General features: G+C 39.6%; 1 protein-coding gene across 2 annotated transcripts in view; it reads right to left on the reverse strand.

Moving 5' to 3' along the window:
* Positions 1–18,146, reverse strand: part of LOC131672005 (voltage-dependent T-type calcium channel subunit alpha-1G) — a 45,178-nt gene extending 27,032 nt beyond the window's left edge. For both annotated transcript variants that reach the window (XM_058948902.1, XM_058948903.1), the window contains exons 1-11: positions 17,871–18,146; positions 14,547–14,680; positions 12,943–13,040; positions 12,128–12,299; positions 8,634–8,672; positions 2,112–2,215; positions 1,705–1,880; positions 1,375–1,467; positions 695–873; positions 303–457; positions 2–231 (exon numbers count right to left, since the gene is read on the reverse strand). In XM_058948902.1, the coding sequence (XP_058804885.1) occupies positions 2–231; positions 303–457; positions 695–873; positions 1,375–1,467; positions 1,705–1,880; positions 2,112–2,215; positions 8,634–8,672; positions 12,128–12,299; positions 12,943–13,040; positions 14,547–14,680; positions 17,871–18,029 (1,539 nt within the window). In that variant the 5' untranslated portion in view covers positions 18,030–18,146. The remainder of the gene's footprint in view (position 1; positions 232–302; positions 458–694; positions 874–1,374; positions 1,468–1,704; positions 1,881–2,111; positions 2,216–8,633; positions 8,673–12,127; positions 12,300–12,942; positions 13,041–14,546; positions 14,681–17,870) is intronic.
* Between the last annotated feature and the right edge of the window lie 6,817 nt (positions 18,147–24,963).

Below are 24,963 nucleotides of genomic sequence, written 5' to 3' on the forward strand. Positions count from 1 at the left end.
CCTCGATGACGTTAATGTTATTCTCGCTGTCATTGGAAACCGAGGCATGGCGATGCCTCTGGTTGACGGACACTTCGACCTCAGATATCTCAGGACTGGCACGTGGTGCAATGGCGTTGCTTGGTAGTGGCGCGACAGTTGTACTGCCTTCTTCAACGGCGTTTAGCCCGACTTGCTCTGTTTCCAGTGCGGCTAACAACCGAGGGCAACGACAGTGATGCAATTTGCCATCTGTTTGCAAAGAAAAGTGATGAGACGCTATCAAGTGATTGTTTGGCAGATCTGCATATCGTTGAACGCACCAGCCAGCCTCGACGATCGAACAAAATTTGTCCGCGCTTGACTGTGCGGATCTTTTAACAAATTTCGTTCTTGCTTTTGTTGTCTACTATACAAAAACAGTCGATACTTCTTCATCAATCTTCTTTTGCCTCTCCTCCAGAGATGAGCTATGTATCTGCAAGATTAAAAAGCCCTGTCTTGAACAGCTGAACAGCTGACATGTATTATAAAGGGTATTAATTGATTCTGTACGCCAGAGAAGTTCGTCCTATCGATCGTTCGTGAATTTTCAGCACTCAAGTTAGCACTAAGCTTGGATTATCGTGATATCTCATATTTGCGTGAAAATTTGTAGAAAATCGCGGAAAGAGCGATAACCGAAACAGTGCTGAGGACAAAAGTCAACGCTCACTTAACAATCTCGGCGTAACAGGAGGTGGGCTCGGACGTGTTGGTGGAAGAAGCGAGGGTACTGGTAGAATGAAATCGAGCCCGCTCCAATCGCATCCTCTCCATTTCCCGCTTCTTCGTCTCCGAGAACTGAGTCGCTATTACGACTAGGCAGAGGTTGATCATGAAAAAAGAACCGATCTGCAAAAAAATAATCGTATTACGTCGTGGCAATCCTTTGAGCTGCCTTTTATTCTTTCTTTTCTCGTGAGCCCTTGTGACGAGAATGCGCTGATCACGCTCACATTTCGATTGTACCGAAGGGCTCAGAAAAGCTCGGCGAAATCATTTTGAGCTCCAGTCTTGCTCGATAATCCCTTTTCACTCATTTGCATTCGATTCCAAAGGCATTAAAATGCAGTTTTCGCGTCAGTGTGAACGCAATGAGAATTGATTGAAACCGAAGAAGAAAGATAAAAATAGCACCGAGAAATACAGCAATTACTCTCGACTCTGCTGAAATTGGACTAGCGCGGTGGGCAAAAAACACAGCGGCATCTTTAAATCGCAGCAATTTCGAGCCGTTAATCGTTAGAGAGGCAAAAGTAGCACTTGGCGCGCTGCCAGGATTGATTCGAGCCAAAAGAGTCGGTGCACTCTCTTCCAGCAAAATAAATATGAAACCAAGTGTTGTCAACTCACGACGATCAAAAGGACAAAATAAATCCAGTCCCAGAACGAATGAGCATCCTGCACGTAGTACATGATGTCTGTCCAACCCTCGAGACTTATAACCTGCAAAAGTAAGAAACAAAACGCAAAGTCAAGTAGAATTCAGCAAACTCTCCACGAGCAGCGTGAAAAGTCGAGTGAGCGCGTGGAAAGAGAGCGGAAATAATTGTTCTTAACCTTGAACCCAGGCTACAAGTGGGTCTCTAAAGACTCACTCGCGACGCGTCAACTTTGAAGCAAAGAAGAAGATGAAGTAGCGGAGAAACATACACAAAGAGAAGTGTAATGTGCAGTACTCACGAGAAAGATGGCCACCCAGGCAAGGCCAATATTGTCGAACGATATCGTGCCTTGGAAAGGATTGTTTCCTTGGCCCTTACACTCGGTGTAGTAGTAATTCCAGTTGACGCACGTATCGTTGCTGATGAACGTCACGTTATTGTTCGGCAGTGCTGTGTGATTGCACTCCACGCTCCCTGCACATTCAATTGAGTATTTCGTTCATTAAAGCGCGTGGGATTTTCAATGTCGTGCATGGGCAGGCAAAAATCCAGGTCGAGTGGATCTGAACAAGCTTAACACTCGTAATGCAAATGCTGAATTCACGTCGTTCGTAAGAGCTCAAATTACATTTATAATGTAAGGAAAAGAGCGTTAGAATAAATGCGGAGTGCGTTCAATAAAATAATAAAAGGCCAGATACTTGCCGATCTTAAGTAATGGTAAGTTGCTGCAGCTGTGCATGCCATTGTCATCGGGCCTCGAGCAAATATAATCCTGTCCCTGGTACTCGAAGTACTTTTCCAAGTCGCTGTAAAGCGCAAAATTCGCGGTCGTTAATCGCGCACATCCGAACTCTATACACAGACACAGACGCAGGTCGGTCCTGTCCGTGTCCTTGCAATCATCGGCAAAAAAAGGAGAAAAAAATTAATAATCTCTCGCAAGGCATATTGCGCACACTTGCTTGTCTTAACACACTGCATGCTGCGAGAGTGTGTATAAATATATATATACACATACATACATACATACATACATACACACACACACACACACACACACACACATATATATATATATATATATATATATATATATATATATATATATATATTTATACACTAGAGAGTAGGAGGAAAGGGTGTCTCGAGCAACAGTGCACGATCGACAGAGGTTCACAGTGGAAAGTAAGAAATAGTAGTTACTGGTGTGTGACAGCGTACATAGAGACATATGCGTGCAACATATGTATATATAGGCAGAGAGATTTCAAACAAAGTAGGTATATTTAGTCATTGTCTAGCTAAGTTATCGTGAGTGTTGCACATTTTACTTATCTACGTCGCCTACTTTTTCAACTACATGGCGTATATATGTAGCTGCGAGAGCTCATAATCTACGCTTGTGAGTAGTATATGTAGCTTCAAACAGACGAAGTTCAAAAGTGATGGCTGCTACTTGAAATTCATGCTTTGCAGTGAAATCGAAACTGGTTTGCTCGAGCTTTTTATCTATACCATTGGTTCAAGTGCACAATTTATTCGTTCGTTTGCCATATTCTGCATAAGTGACGGCTTCGAAAGAAAGAATAAAGCAGTACAAGTTCGCGCGATAACGAGCGTTAAATAAAAGATGGTTGTAAAGAACTTGCACGCAGTTTTTAAACATGAAAGAAAGAACGATCGCGTGTTCGTTCGCATTCGTTCGCCGTGACCGCGAAACTTCTCGCTCCCACATTAATACCCCCGTTCGCGTAATGAGCGTGATTCTAATTACGTGCTGTTCGTTGTCCGCCTAACTGCCTGCTATTTACATTTCAAAAAACTTTAATAAAAGAGGGATAGAGAGAGAATGGAATTATTTTAATTCTCCTTTTCTTGAAATGACAAACAGAATGCGGTACAGCGCGCCAAGACATTTCAATAAACGCGCGCATCGAATAGATGAATGTAGCCGCTGGAATTGCATTCGTCGGCACTCAGCAAATTTCTCATATTGCACAGCGAGATGTACGCGAAAACTTGCTAAGCCACGCGTCGCGCGCGAACGAAAGGTTTAAGCTACAGGCTGTGCGAGTATGAACGTCATATAGTCTATACAAACTCGCAAGCTCGTTTCGCATTCAAAAGGCTTTCTCTCCCTCTTTTTCTCTGTCTATGTGTAGGTTTGCAGCTAAGGACATAAGCGTGTCGTCGCTTACGCCACGTTAGCGGAGATTCTGTTAACACGCGTGCGAACCCAGAAAAACACTTGGAGGCGCTATTTAGCGAGGAGGTTTAAGCGAGATTCAATTATCAATCAGCAGAGCTTTACGTCAATTCACGCGACAACTGCCAACATTCAGCGTTATCATTCATTAACAGATTTTCTAAAACTCGATGCACGTAAGGTGCTGTGAAAATGTTTAGGGTCGCGTGTAGCGTCCTTTTAACTGAATTAAATTTCAGCATCGTTTCATGTACGTAGCAGTAAATGGACGCTAGAAAGTTTGGACGCGTCGCGTTCAAACGAGCTAATTGGTCAAATAACACTGCGAGTATTCGAAGCTTTATGTAGGTGGACTTGACTAAATACGGCAATAACTTGTGCACAGCAAATAGATGGAGGAAGAGAGAGAGAGAGAGACTCGAAGCTTCGTGCGCTCATTACTAATTCAATCTACAGAGATGTACGTGCAGATGAATCAAGATAATTGTTACATTGACTTTGTTCTCTCGCTAAAAGCCTGCGTGTAATATGCCAGGCTCGGCTTCTTCGCGAGCATGACAACTCTCGCTCTAGAGAATTGAGAGAATTCAGAGAATCAGATTCGTTGTGCTCTAATGTCTGTGGAGGCTAGCACTAGTGCTCGTCGAATGCACGTTGAATAATACACAACCCGCCGAGATACAAAACACGCCTACCTCTCTCACTCTATGTATGTATATGAAGTAGAGCTGGGGGATCATCGCAATTAGTGTCAATCAGCGTGTCTAAAGGGAGGAGAGCTTGCAGTAGTGAGGCTCTAGAGCTCGTGAATTTTTATAAAGTTAATCTACGTTGTCGTACTGCAATATCGCTGCACGATCGTCGCGCACAGCTGCTCAATGATGTGTCTATGTATATCGTCAACGTAATTTCTCTGCGTCTATGTACATCGATACACGATTTTCGTTAAATAATAGTCTATCGATACATTGCGTGCTTTTTTTATCATATTTTCAAAGACTTTTTTCCAATTGAATCTGACACCGCTTTAAAAAAATCCGAAAAAAATGGGCAAATGTATTTCACAACTGCGTTTACAAAATCAATTAGACATTTTAAAAGAATATGTCACATGTGTCAATATAGTCGGTATTAAATTTCTTCTTTTATTCACGGCATGAAAGAAAATTTTAAATCAAGATAATCCTTTGCCGACAGAGCTGACATAAAAACACTTGATTTTCACGGTACAGAAGGGCGATAACGCACGTGGGCGTACTGGGAGAGATACAAAAATGTTTTCAAAAAATATTACCGACGCATCGAGTTCAGCCTCGCAATGCCAACACGTCAATGATTCCATTCTCCAACCTCTCGACCGATGCGTGCGGCACCATTCGTCGCAATTTAAACGACAGAGGAAAAATCTGATTCTATCAACGTTAAAAAATAAAATCTCCTTTTTTCTGTCGATTATCACGTTTAATTAATCCATTTTGAAAAGCCTTACGGTTGTATGAACTTTACAACGTCGCGCTCGATCGAATATTGCTTTTGTCAAGCGAATTTTTAATACAAGCGCAATTGTTTTGTTACTCGTTTTTAATCGTTCACGATAGATCAAGTGAAAATTGAAAATCCTCGTCGTTGTGACATTAGTCGAGGATATTCCATGCATGAGCGATCGCGAGGGAGAGAAAGCGAACGGGGAAGGTTATTTTATCTGATTTCGCTTAATCCTAATTTCGTTGAGCTGTCAGCTATGCCGGCTCTCGAGCCGGAGGTATTATTCTGCAAAATCATCGTCAAGCCAAAGATCGATGCAGCTTTGCGTTAGCTATTTGCATTTTCCGGTAAAGCGATCCGCTCGCGTATAACTGCGGTAGACAGATTTGCTCGACTCACTTTTATTATAAACTTGCGACAGTTTTTTTCCTTCTCTTTTCCTCTTAGACTTTTTATTTCACTTTATATTTCACGGTTTGCTGAATAAGATTACCTGCGTTATTCCAATTTCATCAAATAAAATTCTAGGATTTAAAATTACCATTCAATTCAATGAATTTCAAATAGTTCATTTTCATTTATTGAATATTCAAATGTGCTTATTTTTTATCAGATAATTTTGTATGTATTCGTTCATTAAAGTCAGCAATATCGATAGAATAACTGAATAAATCATATTCATAAATAACGTTTAAATCGATGATAGTGCTTTTATATAAAAAGATTACATCTAAAGTAAAAAGTGATCCAATATTCAGTTGATGTGCTAACATGAATTACATTCGTAAATATCTTTGACAGAATAAAAATTTTGAGTAATAAAAAAGTGCCAAATCCTTTGTAAAAACATTTTATATTGCATGCATCGTAAAAAAAAATGAGAAATTACCTATCATCGATCGAACAAGTCAATCAATTCGTATAATTGCTAATTATAGCTGCAAGGTCGACAACTTTTCGAGCCAATAAATGCGTTTTTCATTTTTACGCGCATACAACAATACGAGAAAAAGAATGTCAAGGCCGAATATGTGGAAGAAAACTTGAATAAAAAAATATTTATCTGAACAACGAGAAAAAGATTGAAACGATTTAGATCAATCAATTCAGCATTTCTAAACGAACGCGAATATAATAGCAATATCGATAAAAAATGTATGTATATACCTACAGGTATGTACAGAAAAGTAAAGAGAGATAGAGAAATAGAGCGACAGTGAATAGAGCAGGGAAATTGGCGTATATAGAGTTTAGAGATCACAGCAGACGACAACGTACATAATGTAGACGTATTAAAAAACAGGTCAGAGATATATAGAGTGAGAGATATTGCATGCTCTATATAGGCGAAGAAAACACTAACAGTGTTGGGCTTGTCTCTCGAGATACATCGTATACGACACTTGGAAGACATCCAGCGCAGTGACAAAGACATCGGGCCATTAGCTTTTGCTCACGTTTCGTCATTCACTTTACTTTCCCCACTGCCTTTTACATCGATTGATATTATCAATTATAATAGAGAGAAAAGCTCTCCTCCAGCTCCCCGTGGGAATTGGCAGCCGTACGCGCGAAAACTTGATTATTTTCGGTAGAGGAATAGAGAGAGAGAGAGAGAGAGAGAGAGAGAGAGAGAGAGAGAGAGAGAGAGAGAGAGGATAAATTGAGATGAAAAGGAAGCGAAAAAAGCTCGACAAGCAAAGCGCGACCGACTGCCAATTTTTCACCAGACAGAGCATATTATACGATTACTCCGGCCATTTGTATTCGACGCGCGCGGTGGCTTTTTTTTTTTAACGATTGAGCGCGCGCGACGTTTTCGTTTTTTCCTAAGAATATCTAATATATAGTATAGTATATCTAATACATGTCCAAAACTGAAAGATTATGTCAAGCTCGAAAGGAGAAAAAAAGATGTCGTACACAAGCGCATGACATTCATAGCGAAAGCTTGTATTTAGATGTGTGTTATTAACCATAAGCGAGAAAGCAAAGTGAATGAGTATAATAAATAAGCGATTGATATAAGCTTAGCTTAGCGAAAATATTTACATTACGAATTATGGGTACATTAATGCGAAATGATTTTGATTTCATCACTTCCGAACAAATGCCTCGTAGTGTTGAATGTTTATATGCGCAGAATAGCTTGACGTTGAATATTAACATCGAATTGAAGCGACACGACGGTATTGTTATTTACGAAAAATGTAAGAGCAAACAAGCTAAACATTACCAGAGAGTGATTATTGAAATATAACGCGCTAGAAAAGATATGTGTGAATTGACGGAGTAATTTCGCAAGTAATTAAAAATGCGTATAATCGTGGAGGAGAGCGAGTAAGAAATTCAACATTGCAAGTTGAAAAGGTCAAAAAGCTATTTCATAGAGCTGTACGGTTGCAGCAAGCTCAAGCTGTAAAGCAAGAGGAATGAAATCTAATTCTCGCAGATTATTCGACATTGCGTTTCACAAGCCCTGTTTGAGTATGCGATAAAAAGGATAAAAGCCAGCGTAAAAACAACTGAGTACTGCCGTGAACGAAAGAATGAAGGAAACGTAAGCTTTCGAATAGCCATACTTGTTCGTAATCAAAATCATTCGCTATTAATGTACGACGTGGCCGCATCGAAAGAAAATTAAAAAACGCTAGCTCGGTGATCGAACGAAAGAGAATGACTTGGGCAGCGCATAACAAACCGAGTATCTCGAAAAGTCAACAATCTGCATAGAGATATGAACGCGGCGAGTTTCATTGAGTTGCGATCAGCAGACAGTGCATCACTGCAAATCCTAGTTTGCACTCAGCGACCTCGAAAAAGCCCGCACTGCGTATTAAACGTGTACACGCACACGAGACACGCGTGCGCTCGCGGTGGCACTTTTCGCGCTTCGACGTCCAAACACCTTCGTCGACTCTGCGATCCTTTGCGAATATTGAATATTGAATAGCGATCGTGCTGTGTTTAATATACAAAGAGAGAAATATAGCCGCGAGCGCATCTCGTGTCAAACAGCTCGCGGTGAAAGTGCAGCCCATCCGAATGAAATACCGGTTCACTAGTCTCGAGATATCGCCTGTGCTTCGGAGGCCTTTCCGCACACTTGCTAATTCGCCAACTTTTGCGCGACTGCCAAGTGCGCTCATTATAGTTTGCTTAATGAGCGCCTCTTATGTTAGGCACACAGTAAAACTCCAGATATAAGATTGACTTTAACGTGTACGAGTATGTGCAGCTTGGAAAAGAAAGATTTTAATTGGACGTAACACGTAACAACATCAGTCTCACGTTATAAACAAACACACGAGGTCGTCGTGATTTTTCCAAATCTCAAGAGACTATACAGTATTTCAGTCGGGGTGCCCCTCTTTAGGTCGCAAATTTATGCAGAAAATCCCAACACTGCCGCTCTAACGTTACACAGTATATAGATACATTTTTAATATACAGAATATATATAAATATTGATATATGTGAAGTATATATACATAAATATGCATAGTAAATTTTGTTCTCTGCAATGAGCTTACTAAATGCGTGATCGAACGGAGTACTCGTCGGAGAGTAACCTGCAACAACGAAATAACAAACAGCGGTGTCACTGTCCCCGTTTATCCCTCTTATCTTTCATTTTCTTTCTTCTTATTTCATCATCAACCAATGCAATTATACTTACTGCTAGTCATCTATATGTATATTATTACGTCTATAACGTCATACTCGCGTTCGTACTCGTCGCCGTTCAAATATATGACACGTATCGACGATAGGTATCGCACCGTTGCACACCGCAACAGCTCAGCCTATTCGATGTTATTTGTTTGCCCAGGCTATCAATTTATTTCTGTTATGTTGCAGTTAATCGTCTTTTCCTTTTTTCAAAAAATCGCTTCGATCGCTCAAAATGTCGCTCGACATCGCTTGTGCAGCGCTTACTTTTATTGCTCGGGGTCGGGCCAGAAAAGAAAAGCATCGGTGCGACGCTAAATGTTTTATCAAGTTTCCTAACGTCTTATTTAACGAGATTGAACACCACTGCCGCTGAGGCTCGCATGGAGCCTGTGACTACACCGCATTGCCGATTCTTCTTCTACTTGTGAAATTTCTTTTAAATGTCGCGAGGGCAAATGGCAATTTATGGATTTTCGCAAGTGTCAACTCGATTTCGATTTGTTTATCAGTCCAAATGAAAAACAAACAGCGATTGGAAATATCGCGCGTTGAATGCATAGAAAATAACCGAGAGATTGTTGTGCTGCGGGTAAAGTCAACACGAATCTTGATTGAAAAAGAAATGAAATTAAAAAGAAATGGTACCCAAGCGCGTTCAAAAAAATCATATCTTCCGAACAATCTCCGTAAACATGCAGACACACACACATGAAAATCTATCGCGATCACACGACAGACGAAATAGAAAAAAAGTACAGTCGGTCAGTACGTAATTCACATCGTGAAAATCTAATAAAGTATCATCGCAAGGCGATAAGCGAGCAATCAGTGATGGGGCAATAAAAGAAGTAGCGAAGCCAGAGTGTCCCGAAGGCGCCATACTTTTCCCGTGTCGCGCGTACGTCAGGGACGAGATCGACCTCAATTTCCCGGCTGCACGTGCGACCCTTAATCACTGTAATCCACTCAGTCAACGCCACCACCACCACCGCTATATAGGCGCCGGCTAGGAGTGCGTCGCGTTTCCCTCTTAAGACGCCAACGATTCAAGAGGCACCATACGATTCTCTCGTTCTGTGTTGCACTTTTAAATATATTACGTACTGCCATTGTTATTTGCTCGCTTGATCGATTAATTCATATTTAATGGGCTTCCTCTTCAAAGAAAATATCTTTTTACGTGATATTCTGTTGCTTCATATCTTGTTACAAGATACGTATTATATCCTTCTGCACACGTTACACGGTTAATTTATATGCAAACATACTTAGTCTGACATTGATAATTCGATTTTTTCTCAGCTTAAGCTAAAGCTTCGCGATTTCACGTGATGGAAACGTCAAAGGGTTCAAATTCGAGTTAAAGACGGCTGTCTACTTACTGTCTACATATATTTTTTATTTTAATGCAAAACTGATTGACAGCATTTCCATCAGATCAACGATGTATTCCTTGAATTGCAGCTAAATAGTAATTTAATATTTGTGAACGTAGTACAATATGAAACGAAATTTTTAAATTTCAGCCATTAACCATTAAAACTGTAAATTTATTGACCTACGTTTCTTCGTCAATTTAAGTTGTCAAGTTTCCATTATAATCCGAGCTAAAATGACTTTTATTATTACAAAATATACATTTCAATTTATTTTTACGAGATTTCAACTGTAGAAAAATCAATGAAACTGTCAAGTCAAAATAAATAATTAACTATTAGATTTCTCAAAGATTGAGGTGCGTTTTCGATTGCTATTCGATAAGTTTTTCCAGCGGTCACTCTATTATAAAAAGCTCGTGATTTCCGGTCACGTCGCAGTATACCTGTTGAAGATTCTCACGTGAGACTTGTTACAAATTCACGAAAACTTTAGGTATCTCGACAAGTCATTTTATAAACACTTTCAAGTAACTTCTTGCATAAAGATTTATTTGAAAACTTTGGCTTGCGGATTTTTTATTTATTTTTGTACATCGTGAAAAAAAGTTTTGATTAACTCCTATTTCCTGTGTATTGTTTCTGTGTTTTTGATGATAACTAAAGTGTTTGTATTGGCATATAGTGGTTAATTGTGTGTAAACATAGAGGATAATTTTTGCAGTAACCCAAGTATTACAAACTTGTAATATGCAGCGTCACTCAATAAGCTCTTATGCATTATTCATAAACAAGGAAAGGAAAATTTAGTACAAGTCAAGAAGCTCACCTTTCCGAGCAATACTACAGTTTTCATGATATCTGAACTAATATGCTGAACTCAACATTTTTACTTGGAAATAGCATGAAAAGTTTAAGTTCGATAGTGTATTGCAATTATTTACAGAGCTGTACTTTCATGATTTTGAGAATGATAATCAAGAACGACATACATTGAATACCAGGTAAAGCAAAATACTTTAACATTATGAAATAATCGAAGGTGTATGTATTACAAATAAAATTTGAAAAAAAGTACTATGCTTATATATATATAGTTGGATAGTCACAGAGAAACACATTTGAAATATAAAGTCGACGGTGTTATGTGGACAAAAAGCAAATGATTCCGCATGTAGAGCATATATATTACAGTGTCCTAACTACTCGGAATTTCCTCCTTAACTACTGTAATTTGATGCTACCGGGCTGCCATTCAAATCGTGTGGCTTCGACTAGTCGAGTTTTATAAGGATATTACGCACTCGGGGCTGTTTGGTGCTTTTATTGACCATGCGCATATATTGCCGCCAAATTCCACGCTAAGTCTAGCCTTTTGTTACCACAAACACGGTTTTCCATACTTAACCTTACGAAAAGATGAATGAAAGCTATTGCAACTAAAATCAATGTATTTATATAATTAGAATCCATGGCTTATTAATATTTATTTCAAATCTCGTGGTTAACAAACGGTATAGATTTATTAAAATCGTCAAAAAATGCTGGGCCAGTCTAGTTCCCTTGGTCAGATCGAAGACAGTTTTTACTACTTAAAACAACAATAATGTTGATTTCACCTTCCGTGCGTCTACAATTCGGTTTCGTAAGCTTGACGCGGTCCTCAATTAAATGCTGCGACGAACGATCGATTTGGTAGCGTATGTTTACCACCAGTGCAGTGGAATTGTTCGTACATTCTAATCAAGAAAAGCACCAAACGTCAAAAACACTTTTAAAAAATCCCACAGCAAGTCAGTTACAAAAGACGCAACTAATAAAATATTGAAACGGTCTGTCCTGATAATCATGATAATTCGAGAAGTATCATGATAAGTAGAAAAGAGGAATAAAAAAAAAAGAAAAAAAATGTGAACGAATAAGCAGATTAGATTACGCGTGATGATAATAATAATAACAGCAAATGGTGAACTTACTCTGGATACTTGACGTTGGGTAGAGCCTTGAGAAAGCACCGCTGTCTCAGTATGCCCTCCCAGAGCTGAACGCCAACGATGCCGAAGATGAAGAAGACGAAGAAGCACAGTAGCAACACGTTGCCCAACATCGGGAGCGTGTCGAGTAGCAACATCACGAGTATCCTCATACCTAGCGGACAAAACGTCAGGCCATCAATAAAAAAACAACACTCTATCGACAATAGTGTCAATCAAAGCTTAAGTGCAACGACAAGAATCGGGTAATTGCGCGGCCTCCCGGCATCCGCAAATGTCAGGGCCGTGTCGCGGTCTCCTTTCTCCGTCAGAGAACGATGCGCCGCATACGAGATGAAAACGTGATAACAAGCTTCTACCGTTGCAAATCGTCCCGTTTGTTTGCTCGTTAAACTACCTAATCCAACCGTTTGTTTTATTACCTCGATGATCTCTATTTGACAAAAAAATATTGAGAGATTCATCTGTAAATAGCGCTAGAATTAGCTGCAAATGTTTTTCTCGTTTCTGCATTTTAATCGTCGATCTATACCCGAGGAGAGAAAAAATTGTCATATAGGCCGCGAGTCTTTGAAAATGGAACGTGCACACGCATTAACGATGCCATTACGCGGGAATGTGAATTTCAACGAGGAATTGTAAAGCTACGCGAGAGCTGGAGCACGTGCACGGCGCGGATCGACTGGAATAATGACTATGCAACACGCGAGAACGTATTTGTTGGTGTGCGTCCGTGCGCGCGCGCGCGCGCGCGCCCGCGTTATGTGCGTGCAATAAAAATCAATGATTTCACTCACTCGGTATCCTGTTGATTGCCCGTAGCGGTCTTAGCACCCTTATCGTACGTATTGCTGATAAATTCATATTCTCGACGTTCAAGCAATATTCTAAAGCTCTGCAAAAATATAATGATAAAATAACATGTTCATCGGCGATGGAATTGCTTCGGTGGATTTTTCGGGAATGATTGCATTTGGCTTGGAAGAATGAGATGTCTTTTCTCTTTCAAATTGCGTCGAGAGACTTGCGTTTTGGGCATAATTATAAAAAAATTATAAGAAAAACCATTTGGTAATGACACGAAGGCAAATGCTCCGCCTGCTCTTCCACTTGAAAATTCCACCCAACGAAAATAAATGTTTAAACGGCCGTAATCGATTGACTCGGTTGTAGGCTTAAAACGGGCCAACCGTTTGACCGACAACAAAGCCTTACGATTACTCATGCAAATAAGCGAGGAGGCAGAGAGGATATGCGCTCGTGCGATGACGATCCCGCATCATGTGTCTGGCTCATCAGCGGCCAGCACGACGGTCCTTGCTGCAAGTCAAATTGCATACACGTGTGATCCGTCTCAGCATGCTTGTGCTGCTTTGCCACGAACATACAGCGTATGTGCGCGCTAATGGCCAGTGCAATTTTCAGCCAGTTAGTCGGCCGTCACATGACTATGTCGACACCACTCACTCTGCTTGGCTCGTGATATATGAATTAAATGCTCGCGGTTATGAATCTGTGGTATAAGCCGACACAGCGTGCGACCGGCTTGGGCATTATTCTCGCCGTTCATTCTCGACAAGCCAATTGCAACCAACAGGGCTGTTTTAGGATGCCATCCGACAAACGACGAATCATAGCGAAAAAGAAAAAGAAAAAGAAAATTAACTAATGCGCGCGCATTCCTTTATAATACTAATGTAATTTTGATGGGCGAGCAATGATTACGATGGATGCACCACAAGCAGACTCCCGCAGCCCAAGGCAATTTACCACTGAAATGTGACGTCGGGAAAATGTGCATACTCCCGAGATTCTATCTGTTAATTAAATTCAGTAATTGCTGCATCAAAAGCAGCGCGCTATCTGAAATCCAGCGTGTACTATACCCTGGTAAAAAGAATTGTCTAGTTGTGGGGTAAAAAGAAGGAGCGCGATACTAAAGAAAATCCAAGCCCGTTTTTCTTTAATCAATATAAAAATGAAACTAACAGCCATCGCAATAATTCGTCTAGAGAAACTCGCGCGCAAGCTCTCGTATCGTAAGTATACTTTATCAAGCTAGTTGAGAGATATCAATTTAAAAGGAAGTATATCACGAGATATAACCTATACCTAAAATGACAGGCGTTTAGGCGAGACGCCAGCCAATATCAAGTAAATATTGGCTTGCCTACGCACACCAAACTAACCGACGAAAAATAAAGGAAAATTTAGAATGAATAAGCGCGACGCGAGCCAACACAATAACTCTCAGCGTCGCTTGATATTTGATTGCTACAAACATTTACCGATGGAGCGAATGTGCTAATGCCACGGGTTGCTACCAACATATCGATTATTTTCTTTTTTTCGTCTGGGGGCATCACGGATTGATTCAGCAAAAAAAAAACCGAGTACTTACCCTGCAAGCACTATGAAGAAGTCCAACCTATTCCAGGAATCGGCGAGGTAGGTTCCTTTACCGTAAACACCCATGGCCACCATTTTTATCGTCATTTCCAACGAGAAAAATGCAAAGATGATGTCGTCGAACATCTGTAATGAAACCAAATTTATACTTAAAATGAATGTCTTTAGCGCGCACCTCTTGCTTGAACACCTGAGTATACTTGTAATAAAAATGAAGCAACCCTTCAATTATGGTTTGATTGATCGTGTTATTTGTTTGTCATAAAGTGTGTCGCTTTTATTACAATAGTGAAATTTAGAAGAGACACAGTGCCTGAAAATTATATTAAGTCAAATGATACGTCAGCGATCAATTGTTACGAGGTTGTACGAAAACAGTTTTAGCATTAATAAAACTTGCGCAGATACGTGGTTTGACTGATATCACGTGACATTTCGTAGCATCATTGTAAAGTTGTTTGTATAAACGTAAAATTATTTAAGGAGCGCTATTTTTTCATAAAAAGTATCGTCTTCTCGCGAAAAACTAGCAACTAGCACGGGTACATTCGCCGATCAAGACAATCTGCTTTTTTGCGCCTCTCTTTCTTTCATCTCTTTCTGCGTGGTGCAGTTTCTTAGGCCGTCAGACGTGGTCGAGGCGAAAAACCGCTAAAAGCGGGCATCGTAAAGTGAGCCAGTGGCGCGTGAGCCCTCTCTGTCTTGTTCACGCGTGAGCTTCACGGCAAAAAATGGTAAAATTTAAATATAAAGCTGCTACACGCGAGCTTAAGCCGTTATAAGCCACGCTGACCAAAAATAATTCTATCGTAAACTAAGAATCGACTTGCGCTCATTCTCCGAGTACGTATGTATTTGTTTTTAATTAAAAATCACAACTATTTTTTCTCTTTCCAAGAGCCTACATTAAACTAGTAAAACTCTGCTTCTATTTTGTTTTCTGCCAATATCTGCTATTTTAGTTGCTGATGATGCGCGCACAGCTGGATTACGTCAAAGTTCAAGTGTCAATAAATTAACAAGCAAAGTTCATAGGTTTCCTAGTCCAAAGTAATCATTTCCCTCTATAAGTTTTCACAGTTGTAAAAATATATACGTTCCATCAATCGACGATTCTTAATGTTATTCCTGATATATTCGCATAATTTTTCATGTGACGATTTTTTTTATGTTAACTAAAATAAAAAGTATATTCAATTGTTCTCGTGTAATGAAGTAGCAACAACTCGGTGGTCCAGAGATTCCAGTGTAAACTTCTCATTTCGCGAGTGCTAATTATAGAGCCTTATTAGGGTCATGGAAGAAAAACAATGGGCACTCGCGGCCCGCGCGCCTAGTCTTTTTCTCTATCACGGTCGTACAATGTACTTCATCGGCATCTTCATGAGAAAAACGAAATGCACCAAAAGAAATTGTTATTGAATCAAAGATCGAGGCTGTTTGTTTCATACGAGACACTTATCAAAATCCAATATTCCATTCGGTATTTGTAATAAAAAAAACTTTTTCTTTATCTACTATCGAACGCAAAGCCTTTGTATTTCAATGTCAAAGTATCCGAGCAATATCGGTGGTAGGGATAAATACACAGACATATACAGCAGTTTATCATCGCCAGTCAGGAAACGCAAAGCCCGAGTTGACACTTTGGACAGTTTCCCTCGAAGCGGACAAATGAAAGTTCCGGTCTGTGTGTGTATGTGTATCAACATTTACAGACTGTGCACAGTAACGAATATTTTTCTTCGTTCGCAAGGTTCCACGAAACACACCAACTGCCGAGTTGTTTTAACAAAGACCTCGACAAAATTTACCTTAGTCAGCTCGATATCTGTCGAGTAGTCGCTGCTCCTCCTTCTGATTTTTTGTTCCCGCGCGCAAGTAGATTTGAAATTCACGGTAATGTAAAAGAGAGAAAGAGAGAAATGCAAATGTGGTTCATGGCCGATTTTTTAATGACAAAGGCAGAGAATCGCGCGGATTACCTTTCGCATTCTCTGCAGACTTGACAAAATGTCAAGTGCCCAGCGTCGTCGTCCCAAGTACACGTGTGTGCACGCAAGCTTTTTCAGATTTTTGGTCGAGATTGACAACGCCTTTCGCTCATATTTTTATATTTTGTGCTATTCGATATCGACATAAAAAATCTACATCTTTCCTGAATATTGATTTTCAAAAAAAAGCACCTCCAGCCGAAAGAACCAGATTGTGTTATATCAATACATTTGATGAATATTCAGGTTCGAAAGCTTAGTCAAGTTCACACTAGAAATACAGAGGCTTTGAAGCCCTTTGACATCATTGTTATTCCAACACATTAATAAAAGCGATCGATTTGTTCGCGTGATTTTAGTAGAATACTGAGAGGCTTGGGCGTGGAGCAAAGTATCACGAGCGAGAGCTAAAAATCAAAGTAAAAAACTGTTGGGTAAATGGTCTCTCGTCAAACAGCAAAGGAATCTACAGCTGACACGAAGCGTGAAATTCCTTTGCGAATTCGCTCGCGACGGAATATCAAGCATAAACGTATGTCTCCGCGCGCTTCTTATGCACGCGCGAGTTTGCCTTTGACGATGTCGCTCGTGAATTCTTTATTCGTTCGCAGCTCTGAATGGTTTGGTTTGTTTGCGTCTCCTCCATTGTGCGAGAAACGTGGGCACGGCCGGGTCTGGATATATTGTACAGATAAATCTTTCCTTTTTCCCTCGCTCTCCTAGGAGTACTTGCTGTAAACTTCAGAAATGATGGCTACGAAGATGTTCGCCTCCGTGAGCTTTATCGATGCAGCTTTCGCGTAAGCAGCTCTTGTTTTGAGGATCAGTCGTTTTTTTCCACTCTAGCATAGCCGTCTCCTGCTATTTATTCGTCGTTTGATCGAAGGAAGGCGAACATATTTTTTTTGGAACGCCAAACTGTACGGATGTATAAAGATAGACGTAAAGCTAACAAGTTTGACCTAAGTCGATATTTATACGAGCTCTCACAGCCCTGTTTTTACTTTTGTGACATACAAACACTTGATCGTCGCAGTCGAGCTCTTACGTCCATACATTCGATTTGCGCGCTTGAAGCTTTTTACTGTAATACAATTTTTATTATTTAGAAATGGCATCGTGACTGTAATGTGTCAAGTAAAAAGTATTCCCTTTGCTTTGTCCAAAATATACTAGTTCCAAAATGAACAGTGAAATGAAACTGTATATATGGATATTGTATTACTTTATTTTGAAAATTTTAGTCGAAAACGGTGATGGAGAAAATGAAAGAAAACGTGAGGATTGGCTCAATAACAATGAAAAAATTAAAGCATTCTCACCTGTAATATCTTGCAGCGGTTTGTAACGCACTGGTCGTCGACGCAAGGCTGGTACATTCCCAAAGTAAAGCAGTTCAGTAGAATCACCATGATGCTGACCCTTTCGAACCACGTGAATAAAGATCTTGCTGAGTTAAGGACAATTGGCAAACAAAGCATCAATTATTTTCCACTACAGAATACACACATCACACCTCTATCTGTCGGATCGTTATCTTTCATCGTGCGACCGCGACAGAATAAAACGCGCGCACACCTATATAGAAAAGAGGATACGCGCGACATACGCCGGCGATCGATCTACAGAAGCTAAAGCAACGAGAAAGAGCTCGCTGCTGCTGCTGCTGCTAGCAATCAATATTAGACAGTTGCCAAGTGACAGTGACCCAGATTATCAAGTTTGCATTGTGCATAGTGCGTACGCATACTTTTTTCTGTTCCATTGCATATTTCAGCGACGAGGCTGCCATTATATTTACCAATTGTATAAGTCAATAGAGTTTGCGCGCGAGCAAGCGCGTTAAATTTTACGACTTGCTCATTACGGATGAACTTTTTTCAATGTTTTATCGGTGTATAATTGAATGTTGCCTTACTCATTCGCAACGAGTTAATTCGAATTTTACGCGACGTCACGACCACTTCGACTCGATGGCTTGGATTACTTATTCATGACTCGACAGCTTTTACGTCTCTTACTGGTTCCTAGACTAGCGCGTCTCGTTCCCACGGATTTTATAACCTTCGTGGGTAGACTTGTAATTGCTGTCGTTGTTTTTTATGAGGGGGAGAGGGCGAGAAAGACCATGATTTATGAAAGTATGTCACGTTAAAAAACTATCTATTTTATAATTCATTTTCGTCTGCAAATCGATACATTTATTTTTACGTTGTGCTTGTGTGTGGAAAATGAAAACGACTAACGGGCTATGAAAAATATATCGTGTCTCCGACATATAAGAAATATAACCGTGGAAATTCACGGCTAAACTAAACAGTTAAACCTTTCATTATAGTACTTCGGCTGACCGAAAGAAAGCAAAATATATACGCATATCTGCAAATCGAGTCAAACATCATATTACTAGCAAAATTCTTCCAGCTATAATATATCCAATGTATTTCAATTACTGTCAGATGCAAATGAAAGAAAAATCTAGACTGCGGGATCACTGTTCTCTCCGCGTGTGTATTCCTAGTGAGTCATGAGAGGTAATCCATCATATATCTCGAAGCTAATCCATTTGAACACGTCGGAAATATGAAAATCAAGAATGTTTCAGGTGGACTTGTTCTGTCCCCTTCACTCCCTATTTCACCCTCTTTTGAAAACCATGCGCTTAAAGATTAGATAACCAAGAAGCTAAAAGGCAATCACGCGAATGAGATTTTTGGCGAGCGAACGCGCGCCCAAGTTGGATAAATCACACGGACGAGCTATCTCGTGCAACATTGATCAGTGAGCGAGCGAACATCCGCAATGTATGTTCCATTCACGCGTTAATCGGGAAAAGCATTCCCTTGACTTGTAAGCCCCTTTGCAGTCGTAATTATTTTCCCTCAATACGTTCTTATAATTCAGCTTTAACCGCTAGCTGCAATAATTCCTTTTATTTGATCATGTTGATTTCTATGAAAAACTATCTCGTCTGACATAATCAAAATCACTACTACTTAATGCAAAAACAGACATTTGCATTCGATTGAAAAAAAACTATCTTTGTAATTAGAATTTACATTCTCTATATGCTATCTACAATTTATGAATGGTCCAACATTCATGAATAAAAAGTGATTTGCTTTCGGATGCTTAGTCATACGACCTAGTTAATAGTACTACGATTTTTGTAAATCATTCATATTACGATTCGTAGAAATTTATGTGTGAAATATATTAAAACACGCGTCCATTTCTGATAGATTAGCTAGATTTGTTACACGCAAAAACTAGATAATCAAGCACTGAATCATGAAATAGCTGTGCGCTTTATAAACACTTCAGAATCCCTCTGCAATGTGTACAGCATAAATTCTTATTAACGATGCATTCGTGTGATTTTTGATTAATAGTAATTCATATTATTCTGCAAAAAAATCTTAAGACATATACGAATCAGAGTTGTGTGCGCAAGAGTTACAGTAAAAGTCGTGCTTGTCCCACGGGAAAAGCTCGTCGAGGTGAAAGCCATTAACACGACGAAAAAGGCTAAAATGTCATTCCACGTCACTAGCCTTTGGCAGCAGCCCTAGTTTGCAGTACTCCCTCCTTACTCTGTGTATATGTGTATGCGCGTGGATACGCGCGTGAGATCTCGCTATCGCCCTCGGCACGCTTGTCTTATTCATTATGCTCTTTTTTTGCTAGTCGTATCGCCGCACACAGCAATATATTTCTTTCAGTTATATGGATTCTTGTCCACGTAAGCGCTATTTTAAATGCGGTTTACGTGCGCAATCGTTTGCCGATGAGTACCTATATATATATATACCCCTTTTTCTCTGCGTAGCACCCTAACAGCGCTATTATTGCTTTAATTCCGTGGAATCGTGCTACTTTGTGCTCCATTGTTTCGTCTCTGTCTCTCTCACTGCCTCATTATGTTACGCACCGCGATTTTCATACCTGCGCTGATTTCGGTTTCACCAATTCATGGCATGGGTTATGAATCTGGTTTTGTTCAATTCCAAATAATGTAATTGGCCATAACTGTTCCTTAATATATAATATTCAAATTTGAATACACTTCAAACTTCCATTCCATTGGGATATCAAATTGAAGCGAATTTTTCATCTGAAATTGAAAAGGTATTTTCATTGAAATTTAATTGTTTTTGTAAAAAATGATTGAGGAGTACTACTATTAAAAAATTTTCGTTAATCTCTTGGTAATACTAAACAAACTTCATTTAGAAGCTAAAGTTAAAGATAATATCATTCAAATTACTGTATTTTTTAAACAAAAAATACAGAGTTGCCGTATTGTTCAGTTAGTTTTAAGCTAAAGAAGTTTTAGATATGGCACTGCTGTTATTGTTAGGTCATCTATAAAGAAAACTTGTTTTTTTGAAGATGTAAAACGACCATGAATGTAAATTTTTTTCACTTTAAATCTGATTATGCGTTGCGAAACATTGTAAAGTATGATTTTATTAAAAAACTTGGAAAGCGAAAAGTTCATTTTAAAACTGCTTTAGACGCGAACATAAACAATACAAAGGAGTAAAAGTATATTATAGCTTAGGTCTTGCGCCTGAAAGAAAGAAAAAAAATCTCGATGAGTGTCTCTCGACCTTCGATTTTTAATGATTGGAGCGAAAAGGTCTTGTGTTATCAAAAGCCTTGAGATCTTATCTTCATGGCTAGGATGATCGATATTTTAGTCGTGTTTTTGTTCCATTCAAACCAATAACATTAAAATAAGATTTTTGTTAGGCTGATTCTGTTAGGACGATTTCCTCGAACATAATAACAATGCCCAAGATTGTTTTTCAAGATTATCTCACATAAGCATTTCCAAACAAGTTCATAGAAGAAAGCTATAAAGCATAGAGAAGAGAAGTCTACGCGACCCAAGGAAGAAGAAAAAAAATTAATGACGTCGTAACAGAGTAACTTTTCTCGAGTAGCTGCAGCAACCGCCTCTGTTCCTTGCGACGCACGGTGTACAACGAGTAAGCTCTCATTTTCTACTATAAATTTCATAAGCCAAAACTAAAACGTTCAATTAGCAAAGCTTGTTCTCGTGGCGTTCCAACATTCTAAATTTATCTCTCGCGCATCGTCGCGCATAAATTACGACATATCAAAACAACAGAGCCATTGTTAAACTAATAATTACAATAGGGACTTCAGATGCGCTTAGAGAAAGATAAGAAGGGAAGGAAATATTGGGTCTTGTTGCGGGGGACCAATCAGCAACGAGAAAGGAGTCGTGATGCCGAACTTATGAGTCCGCTCGAATTTCCGGCTACCTGCGCCCGGTCGGCAGCGTCACCTTTTGTTATGACGTATTGGCGACGTGCCCAGGAAACAAACAGCTTAAATCCATATGTTTGGATTCAAGCAAAATAGTTATATTGTCGCGTACTCTCTCTCTCTCTCTCTCTCTCTCTCTCTCTCTCTCTCTCTCATTCAAATTCTTCGATGCACACGTGAAGTGCAAACAGGGTTTTTATTGTTTTCAAACGCACATTTTCATCTGTTTCTACTTTGCGTTTATTCGAATTCTTTTTTTTCCTTTTTCTCTATTTTCAAATATTCTCACGGTTTTTATTCTATTTCTGTCGTATGTGCGATTATTTTACATATACTACAACAATGCGGAAAATGCCAATTATATTCCTTAGTAATCGTTGCAAACAGAACGTACGGAAATACGAGACTATTGTGAGAGCTCATATATTGATTTTAATTATTGGCAATGTATTTTTTCCATTCGGTTATTACAACGTACCATGAAAATTACCAAGAAACAAAAAAAAAGACAGTTCAGGGTTTTTTAGTTTCTTTTATGCAGTGTACCAAGTGACTATTCATTTCAAAGAGCTTCAAATTGCATTCGAGAGAGTGCAGGGAAAATTAATTCAAGATGATTTTTATTAAATATTTATTATTAGAGAAAACAGGTCGTTTGAAAACTGACATCGTGACCTCACGAATAACGGAATTTTCTAATTCCGTTCTTCCTTTTAAATGTACATGTTTTTCTCTATCAATTTTCAAAAAAATTGTATGTTTTTTTCCGTTTTATTTTGAAACTCTACAAATTTTTACTTTAATGATCCAGAAAATGCGCAAAGAAACATTAATCTGTCAAGACTGAAGTTAAAGAGATGAAAATCCAATATAGTAGTAGAAAGTTTGAGCAAATTAATTTTTTTCAGCGACACACAACGTTTACGCGTAGACTGGATGCACAGAGTAGAGACATCGCGCGCAGCGCGTCCGAATCGATCCACCAAGTGAGAGAGTCGAAAGGGACAGAGAGATGCGGGTCGTGCAGAAACAGCAGTAGTAGCAGCCCAACGCAGGTGGAGGACTATGTAAGCGAAGCCGGGAAAGTCGGGCAGAGAAGAGAGAGCGGGAGGGTGGGGGGGGGGAGAAAGGGCATAGGATGCAAGGCTCGCGCGCACACGGGGAATATCGTGCGGAAAACAGATGCGATTCGCGAAAGCACCGCCTTCATAATGTTTCGTACGGTTTACTTTTTTTCCAATGTCGACTTCAATTTTTCTTGCGTCTAATTTCTTTCGTGTTGTTTTGCTTTTTATATATAATAGGTGGGGCAGATGCGCGACTTGATGGATGAGCTCGTAGTTTACATTTATCTTGAGAGCGTTTCTCTTTTTCGTTTATTTGCTCTTTATTTGAACGCGTTCTTGATTAACGTTTGTTGGCTTGTGGAAAAATCGTGTAACTGAGATATATGGCGTCATGTGTACTGTAATGTTGTGCTGACTGGAGATTAATTAATCTTTTCTTGCTACAACTTAATGTAGTAATTAGTGCTAGTTAGTGTATTTAATTGAGAATGGCGTCTTGATTATTCGTCGAATTGAAATAATAATAGAATACTGAGCTTTACAAATTTTGATATGTACTGTATAGTTCACTATTAAGATGAAAATCTGATAATATAAAGTGAAAGTAAAGGCAACAAATTTTATTCCATAAAAAATAATCTTACTCAGCCACATAATGTAAATCATTAACTAAGCCCAGGAAAATAGCCTACAACTAAGTGAAAAAGTCTGTCTACAAAAAAGAAGAAAAAAAAGCGAGGTAAAAGAAACAAAGGTTGCTCCCAAAGAGAGAGAGAGAGAGAGAGAGAGAGAGAGAGAGAGAGAGAGAGAGAGAGAGGGAGAGAGGGAGAGAAAGCAGTGAAGCCAAGGCATAGAGGTAAATGAAAAAAAAAGGAGGAAACTTGAGTGAGGTGATGCGATGAAGAAAAAAAATTTGTAAATGGTGCAAAGATTTTATCCAGCAATCAATCTCAGTATATATAAGCAGAAAGGATACACGACGATCGATAAACAGGCTATACTCGAAACAAGCCCTCTTACATCACCCATCGCACATGACGCCAGGAAGAGTGAGCAGGCCAAAATTTTGATACGCACGCGACCCATTTGTTCAACGCGATCGCGTGATATTTCACGCTTGCGGTTATGTGTGTATGTCGTCAATGTCAATGGTAAGGCGATTTTCGTTTTATCCCTCAGTGAATATAGGTCGCTAGGGGATTATATAGGAGAAAAGAGAGGAGAGCCGAACGTAAAGTGCAGCCTTATTCTTTCGGATGCTTGCTATCTGCTTGTTTCGCTGCTTCTTGTACTTTTGAGCTTTCATGGCGTTATTAGCGATACTGACGAGCTCAGGTTTTTATTACTCCCGCGGCCCTTTTTTCGGCCTCGAATAGTTAGAGAAAAATAGCTTTTTGTTTCCGGATTTCACTAACAAAATGTGCGAGAAAAATTTGTATGTCTCGAGAACGTTCTGTTTTCCGTGGGAATTCGTACTCGTTAAGGGCAATTTTCGAGTTTGGTCTGATCGTGCTCGCAGATTATACTTATTGAATCGAGAGCGATAGAAAAAGCTCTCCAAGGTCATGAATGTGGTCTGACGTGTACAAACAAGCTAAGATCTTCCGATAAGCGTGTCTACTAATTATCGTGAGTAGAATCATTATTGGAATACGCCCACACAACAAGCACAATGTGCCACGCAATCGCGCCATTCTATTTCGGGTATTGCCGTAAGTCAATGGTAAATTAGCGATGTGCTCACGCAGCAGACGGATCATCGTGGTACTACAAGTGCGAGCTCATCGGAAGAAACAAAGCATTCGTCCCGACGAACCGATGCGGCGCAAGCTCTGCTAAAATACCATTGTGCCCCGAAAAAGAAGAATGAATTGATAACTGGTTGGACGTGACGATGTTTACCGAGAAGAATGGTCCACCTGTCGACACTTAGCGCACAAAGAAGTTTGAAAGTAGCATTTAATTTCTCGCGACTGGGAGCTCGAGAATAGAGAGAGAGAGAGAGAGAGAGAGAGAGAGAGAGAGAGAGAGAGAGAGAGAGAGAGAGAGA

The sequence above is a fragment of the Phymastichus coffea genome, unplaced genomic scaffold (assembly GCF_024137745.1).
Source record: "Phymastichus coffea isolate CEN01 unplaced genomic scaffold, Cenicafe_Pcof_1.1 PCOF00140, whole genome shotgun sequence".
Classification (NCBI taxonomy): domain Eukaryota; kingdom Metazoa; phylum Arthropoda; class Insecta; order Hymenoptera; family Eulophidae; genus Phymastichus; species Phymastichus coffea.